Source organism: Brachypodium distachyon, chromosome 4 (assembly GCF_000005505.3).
Source record: "Brachypodium distachyon strain Bd21 chromosome 4, Brachypodium_distachyon_v3.0, whole genome shotgun sequence".
Classification (NCBI taxonomy): Eukaryota; Viridiplantae; Streptophyta; class Magnoliopsida; order Poales; family Poaceae; genus Brachypodium; species Brachypodium distachyon.
The window spans coordinates 18,457,151-18,474,950 of NC_016134.3; the positions used below are offsets into that span (position 1 = coordinate 18,457,151).

At 43.9% G+C, this 17,800-nt stretch overlaps 1 protein-coding gene across 1 annotated transcript; it reads left to right on the forward strand.

The window, feature by feature from the left end:
• Positions 1-903: 903 nt before the first annotated feature.
• LOC112268650 lies at positions 904-7,526 on the forward strand (the record flags this gene model as incomplete). Its single annotated transcript, XM_024454570.1, has 10 exons — positions 904-1,446; positions 1,771-1,995; positions 2,074-3,656; positions 4,017-4,347; positions 5,489-5,587; positions 5,775-6,004; positions 6,111-6,183; positions 6,491-6,976; positions 7,064-7,156; positions 7,296-7,526. Coding segments are annotated over 10 exons (3,894 nt in total), but the record flags the coding sequence as incomplete, so codon positions are not given.
• Positions 7,527-17,800: the final 10,274 nt, after the last annotated feature.

Genomic DNA, 17,800 nt, shown 5'->3' on the forward strand with positions numbered 1-17,800 from the left:
AACGACGACGACTACTCCGCGGATACGGAACACGACGGGGCCGTAAACCATCACAACGACCGTGATCGTCGCCGAACTCGTTTCAACCGCCGAGGTATGGGACCGACACGACCTCAAAGAGAGGAACATGACTCGCTGCATTCTATTAAACTTAAGGTTCCTCCTTTTGATGGAAAATATGACCCTCATGCTTACCTTACATGGGAATTAGAATTGAGTCAAAAATTTACTTGCCATGATTTTCCTGCTAATAAGAGGGTTAGGGCTGCTACTAGTGAGTTTACTGATTTTGCTTCTGTTTGGTGGCATGAGTATTGTATTGCACATCCTAACGCTATACTACCAACATGGGATGATTTGAAAAGAATTATGCGCGCTAGATATGTTCCTTCATACTATTCGTGTGACTTGTTAAAGAAACTACAACAATTAAGGCAAGGTAGTAATTCTGTCCAAGATTATTATCAAGAAATGCAAAAGAACATGTTACGTTGTGGTTTAGTTGAGAATGAGGAAGCTGCTATGGCTAGATTCTTTGGTGGTTTAAATCGTGAAATTGCTGACATTGTTGATTATAAGGACTATAATTCTATCAATCGATTGTTTCACATTGCTTGCAAAGCTGAAAGGGAAGTGCAGGGAAGACACGCGAACGCGTGGACTAACTTTTCTGCAGGTCGTACTTCCTCATGGGCAGCACGCTGCCTCGCTGCCCCTTCCACACGCCCAGCTGCACCCCCTACACGTCTGGCTGTTCCGACTACTTCCACCAACAAGCAAAGTACCTCTACACCTACATCCGCAAAGGTTGGACCAGCAACAACAAGAAATACACCCGCTGCCTCTGCACAAAGTTCAGCAGCGTTTGTTGCTTCCACCGGACGGACCGGAGATAACCAATGTCGTAGGTGCAAAGGATACGGGCATTTTCAGTGGGACTGTCCAACCAAACGTGTTATGATCATACGTGAAGATGGAGTATATGATTCAGCTAGTGATTTTGACGAAGCTACCTATGCTCTCATTGCCGAGGAAGAGCAAGAAGACCCCGCTGCCCACCATGACGAGGAGTTAATGGGAGCTGAAGCCGCTGATCAGTACTTGAGTTTGATTGCACAACGCACCTTGAGCGTCCAAATGATCCACGCCGAACAAAATCAGCGGCATAACTTGTTCCAAACAAAAGGGGTCATTAAGGAGCGCGCTGTTCATATCATCATAGATGGGGGAAGTTGCAATAATTTGGCCAGTACGGAGATGGCGGAAAAACTTGTTCTTACCACCAGGCCGCACCCCCACCCTTACTACATTCAATGGTTTAACAACAGCGGTAAGCTCAAGGTAACTAGAACGGTCCGTGCACACTTTACTATTGGTACATATTCTAATTTTGTGGATTGTGATGTGGTACCTATGCAAGCATGTTCTATGTTACTCGGTCGTCCATGGCAATATGATACAGATTCTGTTCATCATGGTAGAACTAATCTTTATTCTTTTATGCATGCTGGTAAGAAAATTGGTTTGAAACCTATAACTCCTGAACAAATTGTGAAAGATGATTTTGCTAGAGCTAGTAGAGCAAAGAGCAAAGAGAAGGATAAGAGTGAGAACCAGAATGTCGCTAAAGAATTTAAGCACCAAGCGTCTACTAGCAAATCTGAACCGAAACATGCTAATGAAATTAAATTGAAAGGTGCATGCTTGCTTGCAAGTAAATCCGATATTTCTGAGTTAGATACGAATAATTTTATTTGCTATGCATTCATTTGCAAAGAGGCTTTGTTTTCATTTGAGGATATGCCTCCCTCTTTGCCCCCTGCTGTTACTCACGTTTTGCAGGAGTATTCCGACGTCTTTCCACAAGACGTACCACCAGGATTACCACCTATTCGAGGGATTGAACATCAAATTGATTTAATTCCTGGTGCTTCGCTGGTCAACCGTGCGCCCTACCGTACCAATCCAGAGGAGACGAAGGAGATTCAACGACAAGTTCAAGAATTGCTCGACAAAGGTTATGTTCGTGAATCCCTTAGTCCTTGTGCTGTTCCTGTTATTTTGGTACCAAAGAAAGATGGTTCTTGGCGTATGTGTGTAGATTGTAGAGCTATTAATAACATTACTATTCGCTATCGTCACCCAATTCCTAGACTTGATGATATGTTAGATGAATTAAGTGGCTCTACCGTGTTCTCTAAAGTTGATTTACGTAGTGGTTACCACCAAATTCGAATGAAATTAGGCGATGAATGGAAAACAACATTGAAAACTAAGTTTGGACTATATGAGTGGTTAGTCATGCCTTTCGGTCTTACTAACGCACCTAGCACTTTCATGCGGTTAATGAACGAAGTTTTACGTGCTTTCATAGGACGATTTGTGGTGGTTTATTTTGATGATATATTGATTTACAACAGCTCTTTAGAAGACCACTTGAATCATTTACATTCTCTTTTTGATGCTTTGAGAGATGCACGTTTGTTTGGTAACCTTGAGAAGTGCACCTTTTGCACCGATCGAGTTTCGTTTCTTGGCTATGTTGTCACTCCACAGGGCATAGAAGTTGATAAGGCCAAGATCGACGCTATTCAAAGCTGGCCAACTCCAACAACGGTCACCCAAGTGAGGAGCTTTCTTGGACTCGCTGGGTTTTATTGCCGCTTTGTAAAGGATTTCAGCACCCTTGCTGCACCGCTTAATGAGCTCACAAAGAAGGACGTTCCATATGTATGGGGCGCTGCACAAGAAGAAGCTTTTCTCATATTGAAAGATAAGTTGACACATGCTCCTTTACTCCAACTTCCTGATTTTAATAAGACTTTTGAGTTGGAGTGTGATGCTAGTGGAATCGGTTTAGGAGGTGTGTTGTTACAAGATGGAAAACCTGTTGCATACTTTAGTGAAAAATTGAGTGGGCCTAGTCTGAATTATTCTACTTATGATAAGGAATTATATGCTCTCGTTCGGACTTTAGAAACATGGCAACATTATTTATGGCCCAAAGAATTTGTTATACATTCTGATCATGAATCTTTGAAGCATATTCGTAGTCAAGCAAAGCTAAACCGTCGTCATGCTAAATGGGTTGAATTTATTGAGTCTTTTCTGTATGTTATTAAACATAAGAAGGGTAAAGATAATGTTATTGCTGATGCGTTATCACGTCGTTATACCTTGTTATCTCAGCTTGGTTTTCGGATATTTGGATTGGAGACTATAAAAGAACAATATGAACATGATGCAGATTTTAAGGATGTTTTGCAGCATTTTAAAGAGGGCAGAACATGGAACAAGTTCGTCATTAATGATGGATTTGTGTTCCGTGCTAACAAGCTAAGCATCCCAGATAGCTCCGTTCGTCTTTTGTTGTTACAGGAGGCACATGGAGGAGGGTTGATGGGTCACTTCGGCGTGAAGAAGACCGAAGATGTGCTCGCTGATCATTTCTTTTGGCCTCGGATGAGACGAGATGTTGAGAGATTTATCGCTCGCTGCACTACATGTCAAAAAGCTAAGTCACCACTCAATCCTCATGGTTTATATATGCCTCTCCCTGTTCCTAATGTTCCTTGGGAAGATATATCAATGGATTTTGTTTTGGGATTGCCTCGAACTAAGAAGGGGAGGGATAGCATATTTGTTGTTGTTGATAGATTTTCTAAGAAGGCACATTTTATACCTTGTCATAAGAGCGAGGATGCTACAAATATTGCTGATTTATTCTTTCGTGAAATTGTTCGCTTGCATGGTGTGCCCAATACTATAGTTTCAGATCGTGACACAAAATTTCTTAGCCACTTTTGGAGATGTTTATGGGCTAAGTTGGGGACTAAATTGCTTTTTAGTACTACATGTCATCCCCAAACAGATGGACAAACTGAAGTTGTTAATAGAACATTATCTACTATGCTTAGGGCTTTTTTAAAGAAGAACTTGAAAATGTGGGAAGAATGTTTACCTCATATTGAATTTGCTTATAATCGTTCACTGCATTCAACCACAAAATTGTGCCATTTTGAAATTGTTTATGGTTTTATACCTCGTGCACCAATTGATTTGTTACCTTTGCCAACTTCTAAAAAAGTTAACTTTGATGCTAAGGAACGTGCTGAACTTATAATAAAAATGCATGAGACGACTAAAGAGAACATTGAGCGCATGAATTCTAAGTATAAACTTGCGGGAGATAGGGGCAGAAAACAAATTGTGTTTGAACCTGAAGATCTTATTTGGTTGCATTTGCGCAAAGATCGTTTCCCTGATTTGCGCAAGTCTAAGTTAATGCCACGAGCTGATGGTTCCTTTAAGGTGTTAGCAAAAATTAATGATAATGCATATAAACTTGAGCTACCTGCAGATTTTGGGGTTAGTCCCACGTTTAATATTGCAGATTTGAAGCCTTATTTGGGAGAAGAAGATGAACTACCATCGAGGATGACTTCGATTCAAGAAGGGGAGGATGATGAGGACATCCCAACTAATGATACAACCACAGCCCCTACGGCACCTACACCTCAAGTACCGGAGATACATGGACTAATTAGTAGAGCTAGTGCACGACAACTAAATTTATCAGGTACTTTCATTCCTCGGTACTTCATTTAATATTAATGAGAATATGCTGCTGCCTAAGATGGGTTCTTTTATGTGTTTTAGGAATGAAGGACCTAGCTTGGACCACAAGGATCAGCGTTGGACAGCAAACCATGGAGGTGATAGCAAGGTGGCGGAAGCTAGCTCAAGTGATGATTTCAGAACATTGAAACCGCCATAAAGAGATGAGAAGAAGGCCGCATCCTCTTCATCAATGGGATTTCGGCCAAGTGGAGGATTCCCCCTCCAATGGGTATCTATGGGCCAAAGATGAGGGTTATAATCTTACTTTATTGGGCCTAAGGCCATGTAATAGGGTCCAGCCAATTTTTAAATGTTTTCGTTGTGTTTTAGGAGGATTCCTAGGCCGTTTCGGAGTCCCTCAAGGGCCTGGCCGAAAACCACCTAGTTCCCCTCCTATTTATACCCCATGAGCCCCCCTATGAAGCCTTGCGTTTTGATTAGATAAAGTTTAGCCTTTGCTACTTTCGTGTAATCGCGTGTGTCGGTTAGACCACCTGTTTTACCGTCATCAAGATTCCAACTATATTGAATATTCAGATTCGTGAACCTTCATATCTCCTATTCGCAATTTCAGATTGCTTTTCATCTTGTTCTTGCTTGTTCTTCGATTGCTTGCAGGAACAAAGACCTTTGTGGTCAGGTTGATCGTGCCCCCGCGGGATCAATAACCTTCTGGAGTTGGTGTATCGATCGCTAAGGCGCTGCCTCCTAGGTTGTAGTCGGATCGTCAACGTCACCTCCTACCAAATCGATAATTAGGTATCTCATCGAAAGATCGGGACACCCTCGAGGCTATCAATAAATAAATGATTTTTATACCTAGTTTTCCTAAAAATACTCGTTTTTTGTCATTTCGGGCTTTTTTCAGGCTTTCGGGCTGGGCTTAGGGCTGCAAATTGAGGCCCGAGCCCGGCCCGAGACGTCAGGCTTCGGGCTGGGCCGGCCGGGCCGGGCCACCGATGCCCAGGTATATGTTGAGGCGGAAGATACTCCAACATGGAAATGGTTTCTGAGGACATTGATTGAGGATTTTTGGCATAGAGAACACAAGCCAATGGACTATCATGAGTGATAGGCAAAAGGGGCTGATCAATGCTGTGAATGCTCTTTTTCCAGATTCACATCATAGGTTTTGTGTGAGGCATCTCCACTAGAACTTTGCCAAAAAATGGAAAGGTGATGTGTTCAAGAACAAACTTTGGGCCATTGCAAGGTCATACACTCATGCTGACTGGATGAGGAATATGGAGGAGATAAAGCTGCTAGATGAAGCTGCACATGACTATTTGGAGGCAATTGAACCTAGTGCATGGTATAGAGCATTTTTCGGTGAATTCCCCAAGTCTGACATCCTGCTGAATAACAATTGTGAAGTGTTCAACAAGTAGGCCTTAATTAATTTCTCTTTTACATGCCCATTTAATTTAGTTATCATTACCTGCACCATATGCCCATTACTCTTTAATTTACTTATCATTACTTGCACCTAGGTACATACTTGATGCTAGAGAACTTCCAATACTTAGCATGCTAGAGAAGATAAAAAAACAAGCTCATGACAAGGTTTTACTCTAAGAACAAAGAGTGTGAGGAGTGGGCTGGCAACATATGCCCAAAGATTAGAAAGAAGTTAGATAAGCAGGCTAATATGGCAAATAATTGTTTCTGCTTACCTGCTGGCAAAGGAGTGTTTCAAGTTACTTGCTTGACCCAGCAATATACCGTGGACATTATGAAGGAGGAGTGCACATGTAGGAGTTGGCAGTTGACAGGGATACCTTGTAGGCATGCCATTTATTGTCTAAGGCATGAAAGGATCAAGCCTGAAACAAGGGTATCACTATGCTACCGGCTAGTTGCTTTTAAGCAGGCATATGGTGAGGTCATAACGCCATGGAGAGATCCCACGGAACGGGAAAGTTTGAATGGGGTTGAAGTTCTACCACCAAAATATGACAAAGTTGTTGGCAGACCAAGCCTGAAAAGAAGGAATAATCCTGTAGAGGAGGAGCAGGGCAGAAGGATGAGTAGGCATGGCATTATTGCACGTTGCAGTGCATGCAACCAACCTGGACATAACAAGAGGAGGTGCCCAGAATTAGGAAGAGGTACTGCTGCTACTGCTGCTACTACTGATGCTGAACAAGCCCAAGATGCTGACGCTGAGCAAGCCCAAGATGATGCAGATGCTCCAGCTCCTCAGCCTGCAATTGCGCCAGCTGGTTCAAAAAAGAGGAAACTACCTGTGGAAAGAAATATAATTCCTGCAGATGCTCCAGCTCCTCAGCCTGCAAAGGCTCCAGCTACCAGGAATAAGAAGCAGATTGTCAAGAAAAACCTCAGTTCTAGCTTCCAGGTAAAATGATCTCCATTTTCATGTATATCGGTACTAATTCTCTTGCATAAACATGACAAATCATTACTATCTAACATTTCTTGCAAGGCATCAACAAGCCCAAGTGTTGCTTTGTCTAGAACAACTGACTTCCATGGATTTCTCCCCCAGAACCTTTCAGTGCTACAAATATTGTCACAGGTATGCATTTCAATAAACTCTCAGTAAACTCTATCAATAACTAGACATTAACTTTGACCAAAATTTAGAGAATGCTTCAACTCAGCAGTCCGAGGCACCAGGCCCTCTTCCAGAGAGTACATTCATTTGCAAACTGCAGGGAAGCACTTCCTGTGCCAAGATCCACCACTGCTACCAGGACACTTGGTCTACCAGGACAGAAGAGAAGGAAAGCAAAGCCAAAAGAAAACAACTGACCTTAGAAGAATCTCAAGAAGGGGAGTACATTTTGGACAGGAAGCTGCACATTTTGGACAGACAGACTGGTATTGCACATTTTGGACAGACAGTTCTTAGTTATGGTCCTGTACTTCTACTAAGTGAACTGTAATGCAAAGTGCACTGTATTGCATTGCTACTTATGTTCCTGTACTTACTCTTTACTTTGCTATGTGAACTGATGGATGCTGAAGAATGACTATGGATGTTCATGAAGGTACTTTGCATTGTGAATTTTCTGCTGTGTTGTCTGTTTGATACTGAAATGCTGTCAAATTTTCCTGTAATTTTCATTCAGATACAAAATTGAGACCATTCAGCTGACAGAAGGAGCCAAATTTCATTTATTACAAACCAAAGTTCATACATTTGAAATAGATGCAGACTCTTTGAAATAACTCTTATTTCTGAGCCAACACATACAACAACAGTGCAACAAAGACTACAAAAGCACATAAAGCCATCCTACAGATCACAACCAAAGCATCCATCTTCTCCAGCAACAACTTGATCTCAGAATTCTCCATTTTCAACTGTTGCTGCTTCTGCATCTTCAGCTCAACCTTCTGCTCCTCATGCAGCTCCTCCTTCTGCTCCTCTTCTTCAATCTCTCCACCCAAATAAGTGCTTGGAATCATCATACCAATGCTTGACAAATAATCAAGATAGGAATCTTCACCATCTTCCCAACAGAAAAACTTGCAACCCCCAGTTCCAATCTGCCCAAATCAAAAGTTCAACATGCTCAGATGAGCCCCCTCCTCAAATCGGCTGGCGGCACAAAGCAAACAAATACAAGAAAAATTTGTGCAAATTATCAAAGATTGACTTCTCTTACCCTGTTGTTAGGACACTTGTAGAACACCCTGCTCGGATTTTGCTCCGATTTTGAGACTAGGCGGACGATGCGTCGGACGCGGCAGCAGGGGCAAGTCACCAGCGGCAAAACACATGTAGGGAGCTCTGTAGATGGCGCCGGCGCTGCTCCCTTCCTCCCTCTCTTCATCGCCGACAAATTCGAGCCGAACTCCACCCACCGCCGGTTAGGGTTCACGCGAAGGAGAGAGGAGAAGAGGGGAATAATGGGGTGGACTCGCGGGGGAGAAGAAAGAAAGAGTGAGGGGATTATGTGCAAAAGCACAGTCCGCATGGCACTTGTCCGGTGGGCCCGAACAGCCACGTAGGCAGGCGGCACGCGCCAGAGCGAGTAAGGGACCTGGGATGAACCACTTATGAAAATATTAGGACTAAAATGTGCAGATTTAAGAATTGGGACTAACTCGGAACATTTGCGAAAGAATTAGGACCTCCGGTGCATTTTACTCTTTATAAAAACATGTCGTATAAAAATTGGTTATCAAATGCATAGCCATCTCCTTGCATGCAAGCTGCACCTCTAGTCGATGCTCGATGGCCCTCTAGGTCTGCTCTGCCAACAACGTCCATCCGAGAGCAATTAGCTGATGAGCTGCACCCCTTGTCGATGCTCGATGGCCCTCCAGATCTACTCTACCGACATGCCTTATGCTTTGTCGATGACTGCAACCTTTCACTCGCGCTTGAGGAATGAGAGCCTCTCCAATGGGAGTCCCCAAAATTTGCCCCCAAATTCGACCAATACAAGCTTGCTCGAAAACAAGGCGCTTCAGGCGGAGCTGTCGTCTTCGTCCATGGACGAGATCAGTGCGTGCTGCTTGCTGCCCATGGCGTCTTAGGTGGGGAAAAGACCGGTGGCGATAGGGACGAGGGGAAGCTGTTCGAGGGGAATTCAGGATGGGCGTCGTGTCAGAGCATGTCGCCCTCGTCGCCACAGACATCATCCACGGTCTCCCAGCACCAGAGAAGAAATGAAGCCTCAGCCCAGCACTGCAGCGAGAGAGGGAGGGAGGGAGGGAGGGAGGGAGAGAGAGCCGCACCTTCGAGTTTGGGTGGCAAGGGCGTGGTCGGAGAGGTGGAAGCCCTCGAGGCGGAGCGACCAGAGCGGAATTGAAACCGAGCGGCCTAAAGGCCAGAGGAGGAGACGGAGAGGCTGCCAGGAGGAGGCAATCTGAGGCCCATGACAAGGGCATCGACCTCCATGGCAGGCGTAGTTGGTGCCCGCGTGAAGGAGGATCACGAGGAGCTGCACGGGGGCGGCGGGCGCTACTAGAAACGGCCGTGCGTGGTTCGGTTAGAATCAATCGGATAGAAAAATCGCTTCGGGAGGACAAGAGTGTCGGGCCGCATGGGGCAGCTTGAACGTACGACGCCCAACCATCACCACCAACTCCAATTTGATAGATACTACTTCCTACGATCCATATTAATAGTCTCAAAATTTGATATGGCTCGAGGGTGGCATGATCTTTCAATGAGATTGGTAACTATCGATTGGGGTAGGAGGTGACGTTGACGATCCGACTACGGCCTGGAAGGCTGCGAGTTAGCAATTGATACACCAACTCTAGAGAGTTATTGATCACACAAGGGCACGATCAACCTGACCACGAAGGTCTTTGTTCCTGCAAGCAATCGAAGAACAAGCAAGAACAAGATAAATAGCAAATACAATCTTAAATTGCGAATATACTGTATTAAATTGATGTCTCAACGAGATGATAAGTTAGGGTTCCGAAAGCGGTAAAGCAGGTGGTCTAACCGACACACGCGATTACACGAAATAGCAGCAATGGCTAACTTTTAACTAAACAAAACCCAAGACTCCATTGGGGAACACATCTAGTATATGAAGGAGTAGGAAGATGTTATTTTGGTCCACCTTGAGGAGGTGGGCGAAATCCAAGTCTATCTCTAACTTTCCTAACAAACTACAACAACTTTCAGAACATAAAAACAGATCTGTCAGCTTGTTTTGTCCGCCACGGTCAGCATGCGTCGAATCTCCTTGTGGCACCAGATCCGTTGGAAAGGTCTTGTAATTACCTTTCCAAAAAGTACTTGTTTGCTTGATTTGGACTCCGGATGCGACCTGGGTGATTAAAAAACATTCGGGTCTCCTGAGAGCTCGGACCCGAATCGGATTCAACTTTCATTCGTGATATTTTTCTCTAGCAAGCTCCGAATCATGTGCTGTTTGATTTGTTGGAAAGTATACTTAATAGGCTTCACCTTGCATCTCCCGCTGAATGCTATCACACCTCATCTTTACTTTGGACTTGTAGAGTTCAATAAGATGCCTACATAACAAGATCACACAAGATAGCAGCTCTGCCTCTTTGCAAATAATATATTGGACACAATTCATAATTGAATTCACCTTATTATAATTGTTATTAAGTACTCTGATAAATAGGGTTCTGATGGTCGTATCCATGTTGATCATGTTCATATCAAATTTGCTCAAATATTGATGTATCTATGACTAAAAAACGTCTAGATACATGTAATATTTCGATAATTAATATGGATCAGAGGGAGTAATAGATAATTAGAAATTTACTCATTTGGATGACAAATTTCCGAAGCATGTCTATCTTCGTTAAGGAAAGAACCTATTCAACCCTGAAGTTTTTTTTTGAGGGAAATTCAACCCTAAATTTGTTTTTAGGGAAATTCAACCCTGAAGATACTAATTAATGACCCCACTAACGACCCGTCATATATATGCATGATCATTTACCAATATAGAAGTCACATGTCAAGTTGGTCACTTCAAGACAAACATTGATAATAAAACCAATGACTTCACTAACGACCCCGTACATCATATACATGAGTATATGACCAATACAACGTCACATGTCAAGTTGGTCTTGAAGACGAACATTCGTTGTAAACTAGTACTCCGTAGTATATCGACAATTCACTGGTAAGATTTGTTGGAAATATGTCCTAGAGGCAATAATAAATATGTTATTATCATATTTTCTTGTTCTTGATAAATGTTTATTATCCATGCTATAATTGTATTAACAGGAAACTAAATACATGTGTGAATAAATAAACAAATACCGTGTCTCTAATATGCCTCTCCTAGATTAGCTCGTTGATTAAAAGATGGTTAAGATTTCCTAACCATAGACATGTGTTGTCATTTATTAACGAGGTCATATCATTAGGAGAATGATGTGATGGACAGAACCAAACCTAAGCATAGCTTTTGATCGTGTCACTTAAGTTTAAATTGCTAATGCTTTTATTATGTCAAGTATCATTTCCTTAGACCATGAGATCATGCCACTCCCTAGTACCGGAAGAATACTTTGTGGACATCAACCGTCATCTCGTAACTGGGTGATCATAAAGGTGTTCTTCAGGTATCTCGAAAGGTCCTTGTTGGGTTGTATGGATCAAGATTGGGATTTGTCACTCCATGTGACGGAAAGATATCTCTGGGCCCTCTCGGTAATATAACATCCTATTGAATTGAGCTTGCAAGCATGTGACTAATGTGTTTAGTCACAGGGATATTATATTGTGGTACGAGTAAAGAGAACTTGCCGGTAACGAGATTGAACTAGGTATGGTGATACCGACGATCAAATCTCAGACAAGTAATATGTCGCGAGACAAAAAGAATTGAATACCGAATTAATTGAATCCTCGACATCGTGGTTCAACCGATGAGATCTTTGTGGAATATGTGGGAACCATTATGAACATCTAGGTCCCGCTATTGGTTATTGATCGGAGAGGTGTCTCGGTCATGTCCACATGCTCTCGAACCCGTAGGGTCACACACTTAACGCTTAATGTCATTAGGTTTCGATGAGATAATAGATGGTGATATCGGATATTGATTCGGAGTCTCGGATGGGATTCGGGACATCACGAGGAGCTTCGGAATGGTCCGGAGATAAAGATTTATATATGGAAAAGCTGTTTCAGGGTTTCGGAAAAGTTCGGGGTATTTTCGGTATTGGCCGAGAATATTCTAGAAGGTTCCGGAAGTTCTCGGAATGTTCTGAAATGTTCCGGAATATTTCTGAGAATTTAATTGGGCCTTTATATGAATTAATTGGAGCAATCTAATTAGGAGAGGGAACCGTGGGGGACTCCACCACGAGATGGAAACCACGTACATGGGGAGCCCTCACGTGGGAAAGAGTCCCGGGACTCCTTTCCCTCCCCTGGCCGGTCCTAGACTCTCCTTGGAGGAGGGGCAAACCCTGGCCACCACCCCTTATATAAATAAAGGGGAGGGGCAGGGGGAGAGAGAACACACCAAGCCCTCTGCTGGATCTCTCTCCCTTGAGCCCCTCTCCTTCTCTCCCGTGCGCAGCGAAGCCCTGCCCGCGGAGCTCTCCATCATATCCTACACTACGCCGTCGTGCTGCCGGGATCTCGTCAACCTCTCCCCCTCGTCTTGCTGGATCAAGAAGGAGGAGACGACATCAAGCCGTACGTGTGGATACCAAGGAGGTTGAAGCGACCGCTCCCGTACACGGGTTCGATCTCTGTGCTTTAGCGCTAATCCCTGGATCGACTCACTAGCACACACAGTTTCAAGATGTAATATCATAGAACAAAGGTCTCAATATTACAACGAATCATCCAGAATTTAAAAGGTACTTACAACTCGCATAACCTCACGGGTTAGCTGGAAATAAAAAAACTGTTAAGCAGCGGAAAACGAAAGATACAAGGGCACATCAACACCACGGTGAGAGCGTGTTGGAATGTAAGCCCGTAACCCAAACATGCAGAAGGTACATCTTACTCGTCGTCGGAACTTCCTGCATCATTAAACGATGCAGCCACTAGGGTCAACACATTGAATGTATTGGCAAAATTCACTAGGAGTTATACCAGAGTCTTCCAAATATATGCATAATGTGGCAAAGTGGGGTTCAAGCTATTTGCATAAAAGTTTTGTTACTGAATCCTATCTTTTAATCAAATAGAATTTTATCACTATTGGACACGGGGTAGACACACCCATGCTCCTATTAACCTAGAGCACATTGAAATGGATTCATCAAGTGCCCCTACCCTGTTCAAACCATTCATTTTATTTAAGAAATTGGAATGAGTGAGACTTTCCTTACAGCCCCAATATCTAGTTGCTCAGATTGTCCGTAACCGGGGACACGGTTAAGTACTTAGTTTGACACTCTCGAGAGGTTGTAAACTTTACCCACAAGAAACCGACGTGTTAATCCCTTGCTGTCCGGGTAGAGTAACAACGGCATCGATTACGAGATTTTCAGAGGTAATTCCCTAAACCACGAGAGAATCACGCTCCCCCTACACGGCTACCTCAGTACAATTCCTCGGGTTTAGGTTCATACAACTTACTCTTGTTACGCCAGAGCCCATATAGCATTGTGGTTGTACTGGAAGCTTCTAAATAGGAAACTAGTCCAGTCTCGGTTACCCCAGGTGGCATTCCACATTTGCAACGTAGGCGCTCTCCGAATCCACGGGAGAGACGTTCATGGACAATCCATTCCTGAATCCACAGGAACTCGACTCAAAGGGACCCATAGAAATGGTCCTGACGCCGCTAATCCTCAAAATCTTCAAAGCAGTCCACCCAGGACGGTTCATTGAATTAATTGTTTTGCCTTAGTTCTATCAAAACATTTCATATCGCCAAAGGCATAACAATATCATAATATAGTTATCTCCCCACGATACTACCATAGCCTAGCATTCAACTACAATCGATGGCAATTTTGGTAGCAAGGTAATGGCGAGGGTAAACTAGACTACCTGAGATTTATAGCTAGCATAGAAGTACGAGTAATATTCCTGATGCAACTAATAAAACATCTAGTGCATAGTAAAAATATTTAGGAGAATGATCAAAGTGAACTTGCCTTGTCCAAGGTTGTGGTTGTTCTCGCACTCTTCGCAACAACAAGGATTACACTCCACACAATCTAAAATAAAAGGAACACACACAATAAACAGAACATTCAATACAAAAGCCATGCGATGATGCACACAAAGGTTACTTCTAAAGTAAAAAGTTTCATTTCTGTTTTGAAAAGTTTTTCAAATGCCTTGGACAGAATATACCACATCAAAGTGGTAATTAATATGCATGATACATGGATAGGATTTAAAACAAAAGATTGTGCGGCTTTTGCAACATAGAGCAATATTTAACTTGTATGTCATGATTATACACAAAATAATTTCTTTTCTTGTCCTAATGGACAGAGAACAAGTTTAAATAATTTTACATCAAGATAACATGCTCAAAACTATTTTGAAACAATTCATTTGAAATTTAAACCATATTCAATCATTCTGTAAATAGCTTCTATCTAAGTTGTTCAAAACTGAAATTAAACAGCGCGAAAATATTCTACACATTGTGACGATTCCAGAAAGGTGCGGATCACAATTTTTGGACAAACGGTTTGAAAGATATGAGGCTTTGAAGTTACAGGAGCTTTTCTGCAAAAATGCATTATCAAATTCGGCCGAAATAAAACAAAATAAAAAAAAGATTCCGCCACGTGGCATGGCGGGATTGGCCCGGGGCTAGGGTTTTGGCCGGCAGGGCTAGCTCGCCGGACGGCGGTGGCGGCGGGCGGCGCGACGGCGCAAGGGCGCGAGCAACGCGGAGGCGGGTCGAGCGGGCGGCGCGGCCAGGCGGAGCGAGAGGCGGAGGCAGGCGGTGCGCGCGGGCGCGGCGACAGCGGCCGGCACGCGGGGCAGGCGGCAGGCGGCAAGCGGGCGCGGCGCGGGCGGCGGGCAGCCGGCGCTGGGGAAGAAGGCAGACGGCGGCGGGCAAACTCAAAAGTGAACGCGTCACCGGACGCGCTAGGGAGAGGGGAGAACGGGAAGGTGGTCGGACATGGAAGAAGCTCACCGGAGCGGCGACCAAACGCGAAGAACGGCGACGACAGAGAGCAACTCTGGCGAGAAATTAATCTCTAACCGAAGCGAAATTGGGCGAGCTGTTTGGGAAAGTGGAGGAGAAAAGCGAGGGCTTCGGGGTGACGCGCAAGGATTTGGAGTTGGAGGCTCGTGCGCGAAGAAATCGGAACGGAATCGTGGGCGACTCGGAGTCGTGCAGGGCATGGAATCCGGAGGCAGTTGGAGAAGATGACGCGCGGGTCCCACCGGTCAGTGAGAGAAACCGGGCGGTTCGGGCTGGGCTGGTCCGGTTCGGTCCGGTTTGACCGGTTTTCTTCGGTTTTTCCTTTTCTTTTATCTATTTTCTGATTTTGCACCTCAAAATTGATTCGGAGCTCCAAATCACTCCAAATAAAATGCAAATTTTTTTTTAAAATCATTTTTTCATATGATCTAACTTTTGGAACAAGAATTTCCTCAAAATAAAATATTTAAAAATACATTTGCCTATAAAGTAGCTTTTGGGGCCCTTAGGCTATCAAAGCAAATTATTTTTCAAAATAGTTTCAAAATCTAACTTATGGGATAGCTTTATATATGCACTAAATCCCTTTTTACCACAATACCCTCACGGGTTAAAATGCAAATACTCAAAAGCAAGATAAAGGTCCAAAATCAAATAAAGGCATCTTTGCAAAAAAGTTTTCTGGGTAAATTTTATAGTTTTGAAAGAGTTCAAATGCAAAGGTGACATGATGGTTATGATATGCAATGCATATGAAGAGTTTTGAAAAAATTGGGATGTTACAGAGGTGCCATACGTTCGGCATTGAGATCGATCTCATCGAAAATACCACTACGCCAACAACGATCTCGTGATCGTAACGCTTTGTGGTCTACGAGGGTATGATGCTCATAATCCTTCTCGTTATTTACATCTAGTAGATATTATCTTGACTCTCTTCCGCACTTCTCGTAGGAAATTTTTTATTTTCCTTGCAACGAACCCAACAAGATTAATCTCAAATTCTCTAGGGAACGGACAGCCATAGCCCCGGATCGAAAACAATTAAGAAATGGAAAAGGTGGGCACCACACTGTCGCCAGATAGAAAACATTAAACGGAAGTCTCTATATGACTTGTCATCAGTTTCAATTTTGTATTTTCTGGATGAGACTTAAAATGTCTCGTTTTCCAAGACTTCGCGCCGGCTGGTCTCATGCATCAACCACGCCGGCTTCCAGGAACAAGGGGAATGAAAGACAAAAATCTCCTTAAACTTTTACGAGGGTGTGTACTGAAGCATTCCTGACCGAGGATTGCTTTTGGTACACCCATCTATATAACAATATTATAATAAATGTTTTAGGAGGAGAGTTGCACAGAAGAACTTCGGATAAGACAATTGCATGTCTTAATTCAAAGTTAGGTGAACGTTTTATTACCGAGAAATCGATATTCAAAATCATTATATTCAGATTTTTTTCTTAAAGCGACGGCCTTCTAAATTTTCATAGGGATCCCATTTTTATAGAGCCTCAAGGAATTTTCTCTACAGCCCATCGAATAATTTTGATTGATTCTCTCGATCATTTCACCGATACATACAAAATAGCGAGCTAATGAATCCCCTTCTTTTCACCGGCCATTGGACTTTCCAACCAATTCATTTCCCACAACAAAAGGGAAATTCTGTACCTAGGTAGTCCGATCCTTTCTAGTGCCAGTGCGTTTTATCCACTGCTGATCGATCTAGATGTGGTTTCATCGAATAGTACATGTAAAACCGGCCGTTATACAATTCCATGCACCTTTCTCGGGCTGTGCACAGGGGTCGCCGCGTGATTAGCATGTACGATACAAGGTGCTAAGACAGGTGCTTACGAAAATAAACCAAATACTTTTTTAAGCACCAGTGCTTATTTGTATAGAGGAGGTGCCAAGTTAGACATCTGCTTAGTCTAAATAAGCATCGGTGCTTAACAAAAACCGGTTAATTTTTCTAAACACCCACCTAGGCATCTTGCATTGTACATGCTTAGGAGTCCGATGCCTCAAGCGGTTCTGCACGTCAAAGAAGTATTAGACGGGCATTTAGTTAGCTGGTTTTAGCGCCTGTGGCATTGGACAGATTTGTTGTCGTCCAAACGCTTGATGACGTAACGTTCCCGAAGCGTGCCATCTTCATCAGGCCCCTGCTCCGTTTTTAAGAGCCGAAACAAAAAAATCATGTTTAGCAGGACCCCTCCTAAGGTCCCGAAAGTGGAAAGGCCCTTATATTTACCTCCCAAGCCCTCATTCACAGGGGCTTCCAAGGGAGGCCCCTACTCTTGCCACGTCAGCTTTCCATCTGCATGCCTCCCTTCGTCCTCCCGTGACAGAACCCGTTGCCCAGCTCCTCCGGCCGCTTCCCCTCGTCGGCGGCAAATCCCGCCGCCACCTCCACCCCAACGCCCTCGCCTGCACCGCACCACCCTAGCCGCCGCCCTGCAGGTCCTTTGCTTCCACGCCGACGGCCTGCACGACCTCGCATCGCACCCGGCCGTGCTTGCTGGCGCCCTCACGTGCCTCTCCTCTACTTCCCAAGGCTGCACCGGTGCCCCTTGGCCGCGACCGCCGGCCTCCGCTCCGCC